Source organism: Neopsephotus bourkii, unplaced genomic scaffold, assembly GCF_033783945.1.
Source record: "Neopsephotus bourkii isolate Nb327-2 ecotype Australia unplaced genomic scaffold, CSIRO-AGI_Nbou_v1 NB_1638, whole genome shotgun sequence".
Taxonomy (NCBI): domain Eukaryota; kingdom Metazoa; phylum Chordata; class Aves; order Psittaciformes; family Psittacidae; genus Neopsephotus; species Neopsephotus bourkii.
In genome coordinates, this window is record NW_026902113.1 from 6,738,270 (window position 1) to 6,754,129 (window position 15,860).

Consider the following 15,860-nt stretch of genomic DNA (forward strand, 5'->3'; position numbering starts at 1 on the left):
CTGGTCAGAGGCTAGATGGAGATTGGTGACAAGTGGTGTTCCTCAGGGGTCCCTACTGAGACCAGAACTGTTTAATATTTTAATTAACGACATGTGGGATTGCGTGTACCGCCAGTAACTTTGCAGGCTACACCAAGCTGAGTGGTGCAGCTGACACACCTGAAGGACAGGATGCCATCCAGAGGGACATGGGCAAGCTCCAGAAGTGGGCCCACATGAACTCGTGAGTTTCAACAAGGCCAAGTATGAGGTCCTGCACCTAGGCTGGGGCAACCCCTGGTATTAATACAGAGCAGGGGATGAAGGGACTGAGAACAGCCCTGAGGAGAAGGAATTGGGCTTATCAGTGATGAAAAGCTGGACATGAGCTGGCAGTGTGTCCTCACAGCCCTGAAACCAACTGTATCCTGAGCTGATCTAAAGGAATATGGCTTCAGACCACACCTGGAGTACTGTGTCTTCCTCTAAAGTCCTCAATACAGGAAATACATGGATTGGTTGGAACGGGCCAATAGGAAGGAAACAAAAATTATCAGAGATGGAACACCTCTTTTAAGAGGACAGGCAGAGAGAGCTGGGGTTGTTCAGCCCAGAGAAGGTTCCAATAGGATCTTATTGCAGACTTTCAGTACTTAAAGGAGGCTTATGAGGAAGATGGGTACAGACTGATTAGCAGGGCATGTTGTGATAGGACAAGGAGCAATGGTTTAAACTAAAACACATAGATTTAGGCTAGATATAAGGAAAAAGTTCTTTATGATGAGGGTGGTGAAACACTGGAACAGGTTGCCCAGAGAGGTGGTAGGTGCCCCATACCTGAAACACTGAAGGCTCAGTTGAATGGGGCTTTGAGTAATCTGATTTAGTTGCAGATATCCCTGCTCCTTGCAGGAGAGTTGGACTAGATGACCTTTAAACCTAAACTCTTCTATGATTCTACAAAATCGAATTATTTCAGGAGTATTGTAATAAAAGCCTTGGTTCAGTAAGGGAAATAGAGGTACCAGTGCTAATAAAAAAAAAACATACCAAGAAACTGGGAGCTGAGGCAGTGCTTTCCAGCATGCCACTGTGAAGCAAGGGTGGGTGAGGTACTGGGCCAGCACAGCATGCAGAGTCTTCTGGGGAGCCAAATTCACTCTAACCTGGCAGCAAAGAGCTCATGGCTGCAGTACGTGAGGTAGGGTAGGCAGCTTAACTATGTAAAGAGAGTGGGTTTGGACCATCCCACAACTGATCTCATTTGCCTTTAGCACTTTGCCATGTAGGGCTGCTAGAAAGGGCTTCGGTCAGTGGAAGAACAACTCCAAGGCTGCAGGGGAACTGAGTGAGGAGAGGGAGAGGGATGGAGGAAGGCATACAGCAGGTCTGGAGTCAAGGGCTGGTGCATTAGGGACAGAGTCTGGCAGACGCTGCTGCCTGTATCTGTATGTGGTCAGGGCTCCTGCCTATTTGATAGGAGACCAGGACAGGAAGGTGGCAGGGGGTGGTGGGAACTTGCAAGAGAGCTTTTCCAGAGGCTCTGAATAATCATTTGGCACCACATCCAATTTAAGCAATCTCTGCCCCAGGCATAACAAAGGGGAAATCACAGGGTGGGGAGGCAAAGTAGGGATGGGCAGGGACAATTAAGCCAGCAGCCATCAGAGAAACTGGCTGAACTATCACAGCTGATGGCAGTGCCAGTATAGCACAAAATGTCAGTCACCAGTGATCAGATTTGGAGGGGATATCCTCCTCCCAGGGGACAGCTATTGGGCACAGAGATGGGCTGGGAGCTGATGTGTTCTGCAGTTCAGAGCAGCCCCAGCTAGCTTGCGAAGATGCAGGAGGAGGTCCCTGCAGAGAAGTTTACCACCCCTCCAAACACATCAGTCTTCCTGATCAGGCCACAGGGTAAAGGATGTGGCAGTGGGCAGGTGACTTGGAGAAACCAGACCCTGGAAGCTGCCACTTCCTCATGATAACATCTACTTCAGCCTAACCCAACAGGAGACCATGAATTAATTTAAACAGTGCACTGAAACCATCAGGAACATTTCTTGGTAGTAACAAAAGTCAGGGGATATTTCAGGTAAAGGTGAGTGTCCACAATCAGGGTTGCACATAGTGTGATGAGAAACATCCCATTCGCAATTGGCCTTCTCTGTGAAGTCAGTGACTTAGCACTATTGAAGCCTTGGATAAGCTCTGGCTCTTTTGATTTATAACCAACCTTGGCATAGGTTGGACAAGGACTGGCACATTTGTTTCCTGAACTGCCTGGCTGCCAGGATACCCCAGCACCAGGGCAGTATTCCTTGACTGCACTTTACCAGGTCCTGCTACCACACAGGAAATGTCCAAGCAACCCAAACCCATTTGCATCACAGCCACACACACAACTGTGCTGGTGCACAAAGGACCACATGCGCCCAATTTCTTCATTTAAGCTTTGCCCGCTTATCCAGGCTTAAAACAGTAACTGTCACAGAACTGATGGACAAAAATCCAACTGCTTTCAAACCTACTGTTTGAAAACTTGTAAGCAGGAAATGAGAATACCCCATGAAGAGCTACTGTCAAATCCCCGTTTGGGGTTTAGTAGGCCTGTGCTTTTACCATAGACCAATGAAAGCCTTCTTCCATTTGAGGAAAACCTATCTGCCTTAGGGTGTTTTCCAAGTTTGACATTCAGCATAAGGCTACTTCAATTTGATCACTAATAGTGATGAGGCATGATCAGACAATCATTAACTGATCTCTATTCATATTCCCTATATGGTACATGATTTGCAGCATGTCCTGGATGAAAGTCCATAGCTCAACCTGCTCCGTGAACCACAGTTCCAGAAAACAGTCATAGCTGTGTTTCCATATCCCAACACCAGCACAAGGCCCAAACCCTCACTGGGTGTGATCCAGTGACGTACAGCCTGAGCACCAGCTGCCTTTCTGAACATAAGGGAGCAGCTCCATTACATACAGGCTTAAACCATCACCATAGCAGGACATGCAGCCTGGAGAGGAAGCCATCATGACGCCACCAGGATCGACACCTACAAAGGCAAATTTGTAGCACTTCTCCTTTTCAGGCTGCAGAGAGAACAAAAGCACACTAATACAGTTCTGTGTATTTTTTTTTTCCTCCAGCTTGCTGGTAGACACATTCAGAAGATCAACAGCAATTTCTTTTCACAATAGCAATTGAAAATGTGCTGCAAAGGCAGGAAAGATCAGGAGCTTGCCAGCAGAAGAGAATAGTAAAAAATGGCAGGGCTCAGCTCAGGCAGGGGCAGAGCTGACTCTAGGTATTTTCTCTCACCTGCTGCTTGTGCACCCTGCAATCTGCCAACCAACTCAAACACACAGCACACACACACAAAGCTGTGCTGGCTCCTGTAACATGAAATGCAATGCAACAGCAGGAGGAAAACCACAGAGTGCAACCCCTGCTCCTAGGGATACCTGCTCTTGAAAGAATAGCTCTACAAAATAAAACCGATGAGGAAAAGCCACTCAACTGGTGAAAAGAGAGAAGAGGGAAAAAAATAATTAATAATGATAAAAAAATCAACTCTGTTGAGGTCAGCATGTCCATGAGATTTGTACTACCACCGCTTTGGAAGCAGGGGGTCCTGAATGTCAACAGCACAAGCATCTTCTCCCATGCATTCAAGGGTTACAGGTACCTCCACTAGAGTATTTACAACAGATTCAGGGCATCAGCAATCTGGCTGGGAATGAGGGATGTGTCTGGGGTACATGTACTTTGGATGTAGAGTGCCGCTTGAAAACAACTGTTCATAAGCGATTGTTCTGCCTATGACTTCACTAGCATTCACACAGACTCTCACTTCATTGAGAAAGATTAAAGTATTTGCCTTTTATTCAGAAACCTTGTTCCATTTCCAGTAATACTTTTCCATGTCCTTCAAAACAAAAAGCCCCTAATTTCTTAACAGCACCATCAGTCTCACAACAAACAAAAGAAAAAGCAAAGCCAGTTACATGATGTGATATAGCATAAAGAAACAAATACAGCTGATACATTAGAGAAATAAACATTTACATAAAATTAGGTATGTTGTTATAAAACCGGTAGTATGCAATTAAAAGATCAGCAAGATTACCAGTGTGCTAGATACTTAAAGAAAGTATACTTAGGCTGTACCTACATTATCATGCTGGCTTTAGGCATGAGTTTGCACTCAGAACCTAGCTCCCTCAGTTATTCACATTACATGTGGTGAGCTTTCAACACAGCTTCCCCTACAGCCAGCAAGCAGTGTGTATACAAACATCTAAAACTTCATTTCCAGGCTCAAGCAGTGCTTGCAAAGCTGTAAAGATGTATCCCGCTGCTGCCTCCTCCCTACAAATATGGCATTAGAGGATTCATCAGCACATGCCTGGTTAAGAAACAAAACACTGGGTTGTGTACTAAAACACCTTAAGCAACACAGAATCTTAGATTTTAGAAAAAATATTTTAATTATCAGTTCACAAGTAAAAACTATCACTATCACAAAACAACTTGTAATACTAGAATATCTAGCTTAGAAAGAATTTTGTTTTTATTGCTGTTGCATTTAGTTATAGGAACCATGTCAGCATTATGGTATTGGTGGGTTTCCTAATCATAGTCAGCTTGTAAGGATACTCACAGGAAGATACACTTTCCTATTTAATCCTCATGTAATTTTCACATATGTAGGCTGCACTGACTCTTTTCAGATGTGCATACTTGACACCTGACACTATATATATATATATATATATATATATCACTTGGTCTCAACCAACTTAAATTGTTTTATTAAATTTCATTTGCAACCTTTAAAGATTCACTCCAAAAAGAGTGAACACCAGTACTGACACCACCTTAGCTGCTTGTAAATCCTATAACTGTGTTCTGACAGCTATCAGATATTAACTCATTCATTTCATTTTGTTTTGTTTCTTCCTTATTCTCATGGTTGGAATGATGCTTGTTATTTCCAGCTTTTTTAGACTTTCTGAGGAAAAACTTTGTCAGTAAGTAACATAATTCAGCCACATTTAAAAGAATGCAAATGCTGGACACAGCAATCATGAAAATAGTGAACACCGTCTTTTCAGTAGGTCGAGAAACAAAGCAGTCCACTGTGTTAGGGCAGGGCCACGCATTACACTTCATTAAGCGAGGCATGCGGAACCCATCGTACATGAAATAAAATGCATACATGAAGACTGCTTCAAAGACCAGCCTGAAGAAGATGCTGCTGGTGTACGTCCACCACAAGGAGCCCTCAATACGAAACCTCTGTCTTCTGATCTCTTCAATGTCCTTGTATTCACATTTCTGGTCTCCCTTTCTGAACTGCCTCTTCTTCTCATGCCTCCTGTAAGCTACATGCATGGCCACCAGCAGCGCAGGTGTGGAAACAAAGATCAGCTGCAAGGCCCAGAGTCTGATGTGAGAAATGGGGAAAAAGTGGTCATAGCAAACATTTTTGCAACCAGGTTGCAGAGTGTTGCAGACAAAGTCATCTTGCTCATCTCCCCAGACTCTCTCTGCAGCCACAACCAGGATCATGATACGGAAGATGAACAGGACTGTGAGCCAGATCTTCCCAATGCTGGTGGAGTGTTTATTTACACCTCCTAAAATGGTATGCAGGGCTCCCCAATCCATTGTCTTGTTTTAATCGTCTGACCTAAGACAAATAAACAAAACTAAGGTTAATCAGGACAGGAAACAAATACCATCGAGAATGTGGTTCAAAGAAAAAAAAAAAGTATCGTATAACTGCAGCATATCCACTGGCTGTGGTAACATTTTGTTGACACAGTGGGCTTACCTATAAGCAGTTATAAACAATATAATCACATATCAGCAGGTAGTAATTCATTACTTGTTTACACACATGGTATCACATTTATTTGACTTCTAGGTGTATTTGCCAACTGAAAACACCTATTAGCCACATCAAGTAAAAAAAAAGCAGACAGGAAATTGACAAAACCAGCCATAAATTAAAAGATACAACTTCTAGTACTTTGATAACAGTAACGAAAGAATAGATGACATCATGCAGTAGTAATGTAGGTGTTATGTTTAAAAAAAAAAAAGGTGTTAGCTAGAATTCCAGTATGAATTAAGCCAAGCTGATCTGTCCCTAGCTTTGAAGTGTAAATAGCATTTTCATGAGTACATTCCACAGTAAAGACAGACCTTCAGGAACTGCTGCTGATGCTCTGCATCCTCCATGAGCAGGTCTGGATAACCTCATTCACAAATTTAAAAAACATGACTGTAGGGCTCTCTATCGTTGCTCTCTATTGTTGAGGCACATTCCACAATAGCTTGAAGCAGTGAAGGTTAAGTCTTGGTCATTATCTATCTCCAGTTGGATGTTTAAAATCAGTGCTTAAAGACTCACCCCCAGATTGCATATCTCTAATTAAAACAAGAGCCTAGGGTAACTAGACAAAGGCTCCTTCATTGTCACTGCCTGTCAGGTGATTTCCCCCACCCCTCTTCTCCCCTCCTTGTAACAAGACTGCATTACTTCTAGAACAGGGGAGACATCTCAGAAGCAGTGAAGAGTGCTGAAGTCGACATCTGAAGAGTTCAGACAGGCCAGCAGCAGCTCAGAGCCTTTTCCAACATAAGCATACGATTTACAGTAGGCAAGTTTCAAAGTACTATGACCATTATCAATTAAATCAACTAAAGGATTTCACCTTTGTCTCCCACATACCTCCTGGGAAGGAACTGTCTGGGTTTGCTCAGCTTCCACAAGCAGCAGCCTTTCAGAGAGAGAAGTCAGAGGCGTTTCAGCCCACCTCCCCACTTCAGCTGGGTTTACAGAAAGCTAGTATGCAAGCTACTGTGGATCCAGGAAACCAGCATTTCTTACACCTATCACCCAATGCCTGCAGATCTTTTTGCTCCAAAATTCCTCATGAAGGTTTTTATTTCTCAACTTTGTTAAAAACCTTTTCAACACAGTTGATCCAAGTCCAACCATTATCCCAGACCATCTTTCTTTGGCATTTACAGCACAGGACATCAATAAGCAAAATTACATTTTCAAAGTTTCCACAGGAAAAAAAACACCACTGGAAAAGGCCATTGTATCCATCACATGAGATTTCCTAACTCTGGGCTGGGCCACACTGCATGAAGATTTAAGACTTTTTTTGCAGTTGTATTCCACATCACACACTCATTCTGAGTAACGTCAAAATATTTTCTGGTTTACAGCAGTTATATGTAATCAGTAAGTCACATACAATCATACAGAGCATCAGTCAAAGTACACAACAATGCAGGGAAAATGAGGACATTTGTTATATGAACGCAAAGGGTTGGGGTTTTTTTATTGAGTTACTGAAATATAAGTGTGATCTCCCTTCACTGGTTCCATAAGCTACACTTCCCTCAGGTTATGCTGGTTGACTGTATATGAAGTATGTGGGGATATACTTCAGGAAGTGAATATTAACAAAGGACAGACCCAGGACTTCCTTCAGATTGGAGAAATCTTTCCTGATCCTCCGTCAGGATGCAGAATCTATGTGGACTATTACCTTTGTATATCTATCTCGAAACAGTCCTGGAAGCAGTTACCTTCCAATCCCACTACATTGTTTTTCCAAGACGAAAGTTTTTTTCATTAGCATACAGATACAACCTTTGCGGGTTAAGAACCCTATGAGGCCACAGGAAAGACCCTTAATACCAGAGCTACTTACAAAACATACTACCTAGATTTTCAAATGTTTGTACCCTTTTTTTTTTTTGCCGATTTGATTTTCCATCCATCAGATCAGTCTTGCTTTCAAAATTTGCTTTGAAGATCTTTGTATGTTAAACCAAGGAACACTTACAACTTTATCAGTGTTTTTACTAGTGATCTGTGTTATTATTACACACACGTTGCAATTATAGTACTTTTAAAATGATACTACAAGTAAGTATTACGACTAGAAATATTCCTGCACATCTGAAAATAAAAACTGTAGAAGATTGGCACCATGTAAACTGTGGTACTAGATACACAGCATTCACCAATCCTTTAATTTCACGAACTCCTTGAATTTCTTCTCTCAGTCATTGTTCCTTCTTCTCCCTACATCTCCTTACAGTGTGAAAGGCTGAGAAGTGGAACCTGTGTACCCCCTCCTCATATGCCCCATTTCTTAGCATCACCTCTTACTGTACACTGATACTGCTGCCTTTCTGCTACCACAGCTTCACAAGGATTTGTTACCACATGCAAACACTCCTTCCTGTCTACCCATGCAGAAAGGGATTCAAAATATGGGTGCCCCAGGGTGTAGTTAAAGGGTACCTTGTCTTCAGTGGCAAAATTAACTCAAGATGCCTCCCCCAACCCCATTTACTCCTGAGGTCACACTGCAGTTCTCCACCTCCTGTAACTTTTTTTTGGGGGGGGTGGGGTGGCGGGGGAGGGAGTGTGTGTGTGTGTGTGTCTGTGTGCACATTATTAACTAGGTGGTCTATTATTCCTGGCACTAGTATGTTTGGGGTTTTTTTGGTTGGTTGGTGGTTGTTGTTGGGTTTTTTTATTTAGTTTTTTTAAACCCAATCCAAGAAAGTACAACTTCATTAAAAAAAAAACAGACTGCGAAATGCAAAGCATAGGTAAAGAATTAGCAGTCAGTGGGTAAGAGGGGCTGGCAAAACATGGTGCTTCAAATCTAACAAAAGCAGACTTGTACCTGGATCAATGCAGGAAAAGCCACCACATTTTAAAGAGATTTTTGCCCCGAGTCCCCTAGTGAGATTTCCTCTTCTTTCCAAAACCCCTGTCTTCCATAGCTGCCCAACCCCTCCCACCTTCACCATTCTTACTTACCTTCCCAAATCCTCCAGTTGTATCTTCAGCTCCCCCTGCCACCGCACCCTATTCTTCCTGCTGCTTGCCAAGCTCATCACCAACCTTTGCCCTTTCCCGCTGTACCCTCATGGCCTCTCAGGCTTGTTTTTCTGTTTGTGAAAGGTCATATGACTTCTGGGATACTCCAGAGCAATCAGAACCGATCAAATACCAGTAAAGTCTCACTACCTTCTCTGTGAAGGGTGGCACAGTTAGATTGTAGGGCCATATTCAGGCTGCCTGAATTCCATCCAAATACCTTGTTCCCAGTGTTTCCTACTAGCTGGGTTTAAACAGCACTCACCAACACAATTTAGAGCATCTGATGAAGATGATTCCAAGTCTCCTGAAGTGTCCACCTCTGTCTCATGAGCAGACACAGTGACCTAAGCAGAATTTAAGTTAACCAAGTATGGCCCATCACACTATTATGTTACCAATGCAGATCTCTCCAGCTAACATAAAGTTTGGGCTATCTGTACTGATGTGATAGCTCATTTACTCCTAACTTACTCAAAAGCTAGAATGTTGACTCCTGATTGTAGGTTAACTGTCTTCTAGACACTTGCTTTTAGGACCTTTTTACTAGCGAGTAAACGATTAACTGCCTTGCTGACCAAAGGATAAGAAAGCTAGAAAGCTATTTCTCATTAATGGGTGGCAACTCTTAGTTTCATAGAGCTAGCCCAGATATTTTTACATGAGCAAAACCAGCTAAGTGCCTATAGAAACAACAGTATGTAGACAGTCAATTTACCTGCTTTGCGGGTCGCAGAAGTACAGCAAAGTACAAGAATAAGTTAAATACATGGAAGATTAGGTGAATTTGGGAGGAAAAAAAGTAAAGTAGGAATGAGGTTAAGGACTGGTTATAAAGCAATAAGCAGGGAAGAACAGAAGACAGCTGGTCAGAGAGTATGACTATCTGCATTTAGAAACCCTTTCTAACATGGGAGTGTATTAAGTGTTAAATTTTCCTTTAAAAAAGGAAAATGTAACTGGCATGACCAAAAGCCTTTCCAAGCCTCAGCACAGATCTTTGTTTCTGTTACCAGCTGAACCTTCTGCCCCATTTCAGCAATCAGCAGATCACAATAGTGATCCTGGGCTGTCACAGTAGGCCTTAAAAACAATCATAAATGATCAGTACCACTGAAAAGTTAGTTATGAGAGAAATGGTTCTATATGATCACACAACACAAAGGCACATTAAGCAAGCATTTTGTTGTGGGTTTGTTTTCTGGGTTTTGTGTTTGTTTTGTTGGGGGTTTTTTGTTTGTTTTTTTATTGGGTTTGTTTGGTTGTTTTTTTTTTGGTGTGTGTGTGTGGTGGTGGCTTCCTTTGGGTTTTTTTTCCACTAATGGAATAGACAGCAGCAAGAGAACAGCTTAACTATTTCCATAGTTCTCCCGCTTCTCAGAAGTGTTTTGAGCTCTGTGCTACCATGGCTAGACTGCCTTCTACTTTAAAGTTAGCTGCTGCAAACCTACATTAGACAGCAATAACAGTGCGGTGCCTACACCCAGTGAAAAACCCTGCAATTCACAACACTGAAGACAATTATCATCGAGCTCCTGTGTTCATGAGCTGTTAACTGTCACATTTTTCACTCTTAAAGACTGTTACATTGCTAAATAATCTGTCAATGGTTAAACCCACAGCTTCAAACCACAACTAGAATACAGTGAAGGTAAAACCAACAGAAGATACATTCCTTTCACATGCACAGCATGGTGCCTGCTGCTATAGGAAATTACCAAGGGAAAAAAACAAACAAAGAGTCATTAGCAAGTACTACAATATTTGTTTGTGTTATAGGAATATCTGGGAGTTCCACTCAAGAAGGAGTCCATAGTATGGTAACAGGCATAAATTCAGAGTGAGATTATACCTACCACCCCACAACTACAAACTGGGTACCAATTTAATTAATTCTACTGGAATTGCACAGAAACACAGAGGGTATTCACAATGCCTCCACTCCTATCAGAATTTCAGTGCAGGATGTACTCAGAGTTACCAGTTTGCTGTGACACTCTGCTTTCAGCAGCGCCTCCGGAATACTGATACAAGACCAGCAGTCTGCCAAGGCAGAAGTCACTTTATCCGATGTCGGAATGCATTAACCAAGATAATGTTTGAGCAAAAAAAGCACTGGTGCCAAGTGTCCCTTCCCACCCCCAAAGCTGGTGACAAAGGTAACTCAAATGCCTGAGAGCAGCAGTCCTAATGCAGATTATTTGCTATCAAACACCTTTAGGATATCTAATCTGCGTAGCACTCAAAATCATTATCAAAATTATGACCCAATTTCACACAGTATTTCTGTATATAGAGGTCCAGCATACAAAGGTACTGATGATACAACTTTTCCTTCAGATCTCAATCTAAACAGTTATGCTGGGAGCACTAGCTCATATAGGGGCTGAAAACCAGCATCAAGATGTCTTAGACATATATATGCTGCTTCATATCCAGATTTGCAGAACATAAATCTGTATTTCAGCAGTTTTTTACTGACACTTTCACACTGCCAAACAGGGGTCTAGTTTATTGCTAAGCAGAATAGCAAGCACATAATTGCTAGTGTATAATTTTGTTTTTTCTATTGCTGAGTTAGTTTCAGTGCTGTACCACAAGAACAGCAGCACTGCCATGACTGAACCAAGGAAGCTTCTAATAAATACAAATTAACATCTTCCAAAGACAGTATCCTTTTATTTCACCAAGAAAGGCTTGCATACAGGTTGCAGCAATTACTTGCTAATTCTCTCAAACTTCCCACCTAGTTTGTTAGCCTGCCCCATGCCTCAATTTCCCAGACATTAAACTGAAGATAACAAAATCTCACTGTCTCACAGTGCTGCTTCTGAAATGCTCCACTACAATTACAGGCTCCACAGACTCCTACTTTTTTTATCAGTAGACCAAGACAGATAAGTACCAGTTCAAACTTAAAGTACAGCACTTCAGTTCAATCATCCAGGGTATTTGTACTACCTGAGAAAGAATACAGCTCTCTACATTGCTAAGGCTTTAATGCAGAATTCAAACCGCAAGAAGATGCAGCTTTGAACTCAGGCTTTGACAACCAAAATCCTTTGATTTCACTATTACAGACAGCTTCCAGCTATTTTAATTTTACAAGTGTATACAAAAAATTATAAGGAGCATGCAGCTGTACCACTGAAATACCAACAACTCTACTTCTTTCCTAAAAAGCTGAATAAAGTTCAAAAGAGCAGTCTAACAATCACAGTTCCATCTAGTAGGTCTTAAACTTATTCTGAACACTTATCTCCAGATCAGAGTGGAAACTTGAGAACAGAAGAGCCATGACAGAGGAATTTACAGTATATCTGATTTGACACAAGAACAGGCAAAGACTAATCAGGAACAGGAAACCTCTGACAGTTACAGGTCTGAACACTGCGAGCATTGTACTTTTCTTCTACTCAAGTTTATGAAAACAGGAGGCATTCTTTGGCTTAATTAAACCCAGTGTGAAACCCAGAGTTAGCCTTTAACACAACAGACTAGGACCCAACATCTATGTAGTTAAATCCTATAGTTATCTCACTAGCTTACAACTGTAAATGGAAGATTACCATCCTCCAGAACATCACTGCATAAAATTTACTCAGCTTGTGGAAGGAGATATCAGAAGTGCCAGTCACACTTAAAGGCATAACAAGACAGTACAAGTCCCATTAGAATCTGGCACCTCTCTGCTATTTTCCACTGTAAACCTTTCCTCCAAAATGAGTTTTAAACTTCCCGCCTTGAAAGAAAGCCAAATTCCCAACGGCTGTCTTCTCTGACACAAATCTCCCATACTTTTAAAGAAAGTTTTATACACACTATGCCCTGCTCCCAGTCATGAAAATAGCAAATTTTAGTTATGACTTTTTTTTAAACCTGTTATTTAATTCCCACTTTTTTCCTCCTAGACCTGGGCAAATGTCTGTATCCCCTCCACAAACGTGCCCACTCCCACTTCAACTTAACATCTCCTACAAAATTGGCAAGTCACTGTCTCTTTCACACACAGACAGAACTTGCACCCTTTTGGAAATGCTAATAAATTTATAAACACTAAGATTTATACTGCAGTGCAGCTTTTCCTTGCTTTTTATATAATGTCTTTCATCAGATGTAAAGATAAAAGCAACTTTTTCCTTTTTAAAAAAAAAAAAGAAGTCTATTACAGGAAGAGACACTGGTATGAGGTAAGGAACAGAATGAGTTTTCAACTTTTATCATCAACACATAGATGTTTTTTTTTCTCACATTCTTTGTGTTTTGATAGTACTTAATCTCTCTTCATGTACCATCACTTCAAGGTTTTCCTTACACAAACTGGTGTTTAGCAGGCAAGAGTCACAGTTCTCATTTCAGATAACTCATCAGCCATCATTAAATAACAGTTAAAAGCAGAGAGGAAAAGAACAAGGAAAAATGTCAAAAGATTTGACCCATGATCTTGTTTCATGCAGTTTTGGGGACCACTGATCTCACTGAAACTGTTCACATGAACAACACAAAGAATCAACTTATAAAGCATCTTCTTCACTCACGGGCACCAAGTGAGCTTATGCAATACCTGTTATTAAGAAACTTGTTAAGTATACCTCAGAGTGTGCTTTTTTCCAGCTACTGAGATGTCTGCTCTACCTTTTTCATTGTACAATTACTTTTTACACAAAACAGATGAGATTACCCAAGTAATCCACCTATGTTATGCTTCAAGGGATACAAAACAGCAACAGAGGTCCAAACCTCAAAGTTGAGAGAACAAGCCCTGTGATACGTAGTCCTACCAATCATAAGACTGTCAGTTCTGAGGATTTAAGTTTCTCAGAAAACCCTGACACACGTAGTAACCTCACAGCTCTGCAAAAGTGTCAGAAATGCCACCTAGAAAAATCACACTGAAATACCCAGTTGGAACACGGAGGTGCCAACACAGGATGAGGGCTGGCCCATCACTGCCTTGTCCTCTGAGCTAAACCTGACACAATCATATGCAGATGCTTCTACCTGCTACCTTTCCTCTGGGGCTCTTCAAGAGAAGCATCTGGCAAGCTGGGTTTCCAGGCTGAACAGTGCAAGGATAAGAAACCATATAACGTCATTAACAAAATAAAGGATGAAAACATTTTATACACTCTCATCTCAGTGCACACATGTACCATGAGATCATGGCAACCCCAAACAGAATCTGAGTTCAAACCCCCATACAGTTTCATGCAGGCCACAGCTAACAGAATCTCATTAGTGGTCAAAGTCACAAAAACTAAATTTAAAAGAGCATTCTTTAGATAAAAGGCCACTTCTTTCTTTTAACCCAGTTATCTGCTCTCTTACAGGTGAAAACTAACACAGCAGAAGGCAAAGAAATTAATTCTATTGGGGGAAAAAAATAATAAAAAATAGTCTCTTCAACATACCAGATTAGAGAAGAAACACCAAAACTAGGAAAGCCCAGTGATGAGAGAAACAGCCATGCCCATCATGCCACAGGTACACAATCAGCTACCGGCTACCACCATGAACCAAGCCAGCACACCTACCCTTACTGCAACATGTCCCTCACGCTTTATTTAAGGAATGGAGTACTCCTTCTGTATACAATCCTACCCAGCTCCAGTACTCAGAAATACATTTATTTCTGACTCACACTTCTAATTTCCTACTCCCCCTGCAATTCTGGGGAATGTTTCCAGTGTGTGATCAGACACTCACAGGACCTGTCAGTTTTACTGATGCAAGCTGTTTACCTTCATGCAGTTCTCTATCTGTAGGCGTGTCGCAAATTACCTGTAATTGCGGAAGGCTTGATTTTGCTTGGGTACTTTAGCTGGTCAGGTACTTCACATAACGTGCTTACAAAGAGCTGCTGAGAGAAGATGGATTAAAAGGAGGTTATTAGTTAAATGCATAATTAACAGAGCCAAAAGGACTCCCAATTAAACCCGGTCGCAGGATTCAAGCACTTCCTCTCATGCTTAGGCACGGGAAACGAAGCCGAGGCCTCCCAGGCCGAGCGGGGGTGAATCCTGCCCGGCACTACGGGCAGCGCGCACGGCGCCCCGCCACCGGCCCCGTGCCCGGCCCGCTCGGAGGCGAGCAGCGCCACCAGACCTCCCAGCTCCACTGCCGTGGGCCCCGGCCCCACACTGGAGCGCAACAAGTGTGGAGGCGGTGACTACAGCAGCAACACAGGGCAGTAAGTGCTGGGCCTGCCCCGCCGCGCCCACCCCCCCTCCCACCGCCACCGGGCCCGCTCACGGAAGACGCGCGGGCTCGGCCTCCCCCGCCCCCGGTGGAGCTGCCGGTTCGCCCGCTCCCGCCGCGCCCCATCACCTGCCTCAGCCGTACCCACAGCAGCAGAAGACGATCAGCCCCGCCGGGAGCTCCCGAACCGGTCACCGCGGGCGGGCGATAGGACTCAATGCAGGTCTGTCAGTGCCCCAGGAACGGCCGGTCCCAGCCTCGCTGCCCCTGAGCTTTAAGGTCCCTCCCCGTTCACCTGCCGCCGCTTTTAACCCGCCCCTCGCCCGCCTCCATCCGCGCCTGGTTCCTCAGGCTGTCCGTGGAGGCGGTAAGAGCCCGGGGCGGGGCTGGCGCCCATCCCAGCTGCTGTACCCTGGGGAGGAGGTAGAACGGGGATCTGTGCTTTGAACATGAGAGGAAGACAGCCACAATACGGGACGGGACGGGACGGCTGAGCCGAGTCTGGGAGAGCGGCAGAAGGACTTGTGTCCCGCCTGGGGCGGTGGGGCGCGTGTGTCCTGTGGCCGCTTCCCGCCCCCCAAGAGCTGGCTTGAGGTTGCAGGGGGAGAACATGGGGGGAAGGAAATCAAGATACCTGCACATGTGTGGGGTTTGGTTTTGTTTTTATCTTTCCAGAGGGAATGCGTATCTGTTTAGGATAACATGGTCATGTTCCCATCTCTTTAAAGCCAGGTATGCAAAAGGGCCTTGGGA

At 43.2% G+C, this 15,860-nt stretch overlaps 1 protein-coding gene across 6 annotated transcripts; it reads right to left on the reverse strand.

The window, feature by feature from the left end:
* Positions 1-3,845: 3,845 nt before the first annotated feature.
* On the reverse strand, positions 3,846-15,395 carry LOC133223558 (gap junction beta-6 protein). Of its 6 annotated transcripts, none has more exons than XM_061374367.1 (3): positions 15,252-15,395; positions 14,691-14,766; positions 3,846-5,678 (listed from the first exon to the last, which is right to left on the reverse strand). In XM_061374367.1, exon 3 carries the CDS (start codon positions 5,654-5,656, stop codon positions 4,865-4,867), a length of 792 nt encoding a protein of 263 aa, XP_061230351.1. In that variant the 5' UTR covers positions 5,657-5,678; positions 14,691-14,766; positions 15,252-15,395; the 3' UTR covers positions 3,846-4,864. The 6 variants fall into 6 exon arrangements, with proteins under 6 accessions (XP_061230351.1, XP_061230350.1, XP_061230354.1 ...); XM_061374366.1 differs by having other exon boundaries at positions 14,691-14,769; XM_061374370.1 differs by having other exon boundaries at positions 15,237-15,395.
* Between the last annotated feature and the right edge of the window lie 465 nt (positions 15,396-15,860).